The sequence below is a fragment of the Lissotriton helveticus genome, chromosome 5_1, assembly GCF_964261635.1.
Source record: "Lissotriton helveticus chromosome 5_1, aLisHel1.1, whole genome shotgun sequence".
Taxonomy (NCBI): domain Eukaryota; kingdom Metazoa; phylum Chordata; class Amphibia; order Caudata; family Salamandridae; genus Lissotriton; species Lissotriton helveticus.
Genome location: NC_136065.1, coordinates 1043024577 through 1043026946, shown reverse-complemented (window position 1 = coordinate 1043026946; position 2370 = coordinate 1043024577). Strand labels below are relative to the sequence as shown.

At 51.1% G+C, this 2370-nt stretch overlaps 1 protein-coding gene across 1 annotated transcript; it reads left to right on the top strand.

Moving 5' to 3' along the window:
- The first annotated feature begins 508 nt into the window (after nucleotides 1–508).
- MARVELD1 (MARVEL domain containing 1) lies at nucleotides 509–2145 on the top strand. Its single transcript, XM_078643570.1, has one exon. It carries the CDS (start codon nucleotides 908–910, stop codon nucleotides 1457–1459), a length of 552 nt encoding a protein of 183 aa, XP_078499696.1. The 5' UTR covers nucleotides 509–907; the 3' UTR covers nucleotides 1460–2145.
- The last annotated feature ends 225 nt before the right edge of the window (nucleotides 2146–2370 follow it).

The window sequence follows — 2370 nt, the reverse complement described above, 5'->3', positions numbered from 1 at the left end:
AAGGAGACACCTTTGCAGCTGCTTGTTCAGGAACCCTGTTTCCAAAGTAGACGCCCAAAAAAGGCAGCTATTTTGGTATAAAGTTTCTTATACAGAATATGGGATTTTATAAGAAAGGCAAAAAAAAAACTCTTTTGGAGAGAACTTCTTTTTACATTGTGTGCCTTGCGTGCTATTTTGTCCCATTTCTTTTCGCTGTCGATGAGTGCTGTTTTGCAGCACAATGAAGTTTAAGTTTTCTGTAGGTTTTTTTTTGCCTTTCGCAGCCTCGAACAACCAGTGCCATTGACTCTGCCTGCAAATGCACCAGAGTTCCGAAAGGGAAAAAACTGGGATGGAATGAATGGGAGCAGAAAACAGCCAGAGGAAACAGTTTCTGCCGCTGCCAGATGTTTTTAAAGAATGCAGAGTGGGTTACGCGAGCAGTGATGTCAGGGGGGGCGAGGCTTTGGGTTACAGGGGCAGGACAGGCCCCACTCTAGGCAGCAACAGCTGCACAGAGAGAGAGAGAGGGCGGGAGGAAGGAACCGAGGGCGCCCTGGTAACTGACAGAAAAGATCCTCCAGCCCATCAAACAAGAAAAAAAAAGCCAACGCCGCTTCCTGAGCGCCCGTCCGGGGCGGCCCTCTCTCCTCTCCAAAGGGACATCTGTCTGGTCGGAGGGGGTGTTCTCTGGGGCCGCTCCCTTCTCACCGGAGGCTGCTGGGCATCTCTGCTCGGAGTTTGGCGCTGTATCAATCTCTTCTTGCTGTGCTGTTTGCAGAGACAACTAGTTCAGATTTGGTGGTGTTGGCTCTTCTCGGAAACTTTGTGCACGGACAGGACTCTTTCCTCAGATCTTCGCTGGGCTGTCTCTTTAGACGGTCAACGCTGTCCCTGCCAGGATCCTGACCTCTCGCCGCCTGCTATGCCCCCTCCACCCTACCCACCGCCTCCCGCGCACCCGCCCCCGCCAGCACACCCGCCCCCGCAGGCGGCGGCGCGGGGCTCCCTGCGGGCGAACCGGGCCTTCCTGCGCAGCTTCCTGGGGGTGCTGCGGGTGCTGCAGCTGCTGGCCGGGGCCGCCCTCTGGATCACCATCGCCTGCAAGAAGTACGAGGGCGCCATCCACTTCGCGCTCTTCGTGGCCGTGCTCTTCTGGCTGCTGACCATCGCCCTCTACCTGCTGACCCTGCTGGACAAGCAGGACCTGGTGCCCCTGCTGGGCGGCGAGCGCTGGCTGACCACCAACGCCGTCCACGACGCCCTGGCCGCCGGCCTGCAGGCCGCCGCCGCCGGCATCATGATCCACAAAACCCTGCGGCACGAGTACTGCAGCGTGTCGGCCTACAAGCACGACTGCCTCTACCACATCTACCTGGCCGCCTCCTTCTTCGCCTGCCTCTGCTGCCTGCTCTACCTGCTGTCCGCCGTGGTCTGCGCCTGCAAGAAGTGCCGGGGCCAGCAGGGCCTCGTCTGATCTCCAACCACCTCCAGGCGCCTCCAGTCTGAACACAATGCTCTGCCCGGTTCATTACACTATAGCGCCCAATGCTGAAGATCTGTCAGTTTCTAAGCGCTTCCACGTTTAGGCAGCTATAGAAAAACACCAGGGTGTGTGCGGTTTGCCCCGGATCACACGTTTGAGGTGACATCTTTATGCCGAGATTAGAATTCATTTCTCAGCCGTTACACCAAACCTCTTACTGAGGAGCATTACAGGAACAATTCTTTATATTTAAGACTGAAAATGAGAAAATCATAACGTTATGGTACCACATTTGAATAATATGGATACTCGTATAAAAATGCAAGGATCACTTACATAAAAAAGTGAGTTTACAGTATTAAAAAAAATGGATGTCGTGTTTACAAGCTGTCCAAGGGTCAGATGAGATGTGAATGCCCAGGTTTTTTATGTGTCCCTCAGTAGTGCATTAAGCTTGTTTCGTAAGCACAGGAAGGAAACCTGATTTGCCAAAGGCGAAGATTTATTTTTTTGAAATGCGGAAGTTGAGATTAGAGCTGGACTTCAACTTCGACAAGAAAACATTTGACCATATCTCCTATTGAAACTGTGGAGTCGAAAACCAATTCTTCCTCCCAACAGGTTTTTAGTTTTTAATTGTTTATAGCAACCTCGAGAATAAACAGAGAATTACTGTACATTTTGAAAGGGATCTTGTCATTTTCTCTCCTTGCATTGCCACCACACATTCCTCCCCATCTCAGTTTATCCCCCCCCCCCCACGTTTGTCTTCTTTGTAAAGCGTGGGATTTAAATTGTATTAACATTTTGCTTCACCAAACTTTCAAGCATTCTATGCTGCATAGTTTAAGACATATGTAAAAATTCTACTGGAATGTGAAACAAAACCCACTCGACTTTAT

Coding starts and splice junctions, on each gene's coding strand:
- MARVELD1 (XM_078643570.1), top strand. CDS start 908: ATGCCCCCTCCACCCTACCCACCGCCTCCCGCGCACCCGCCCCCGCCA.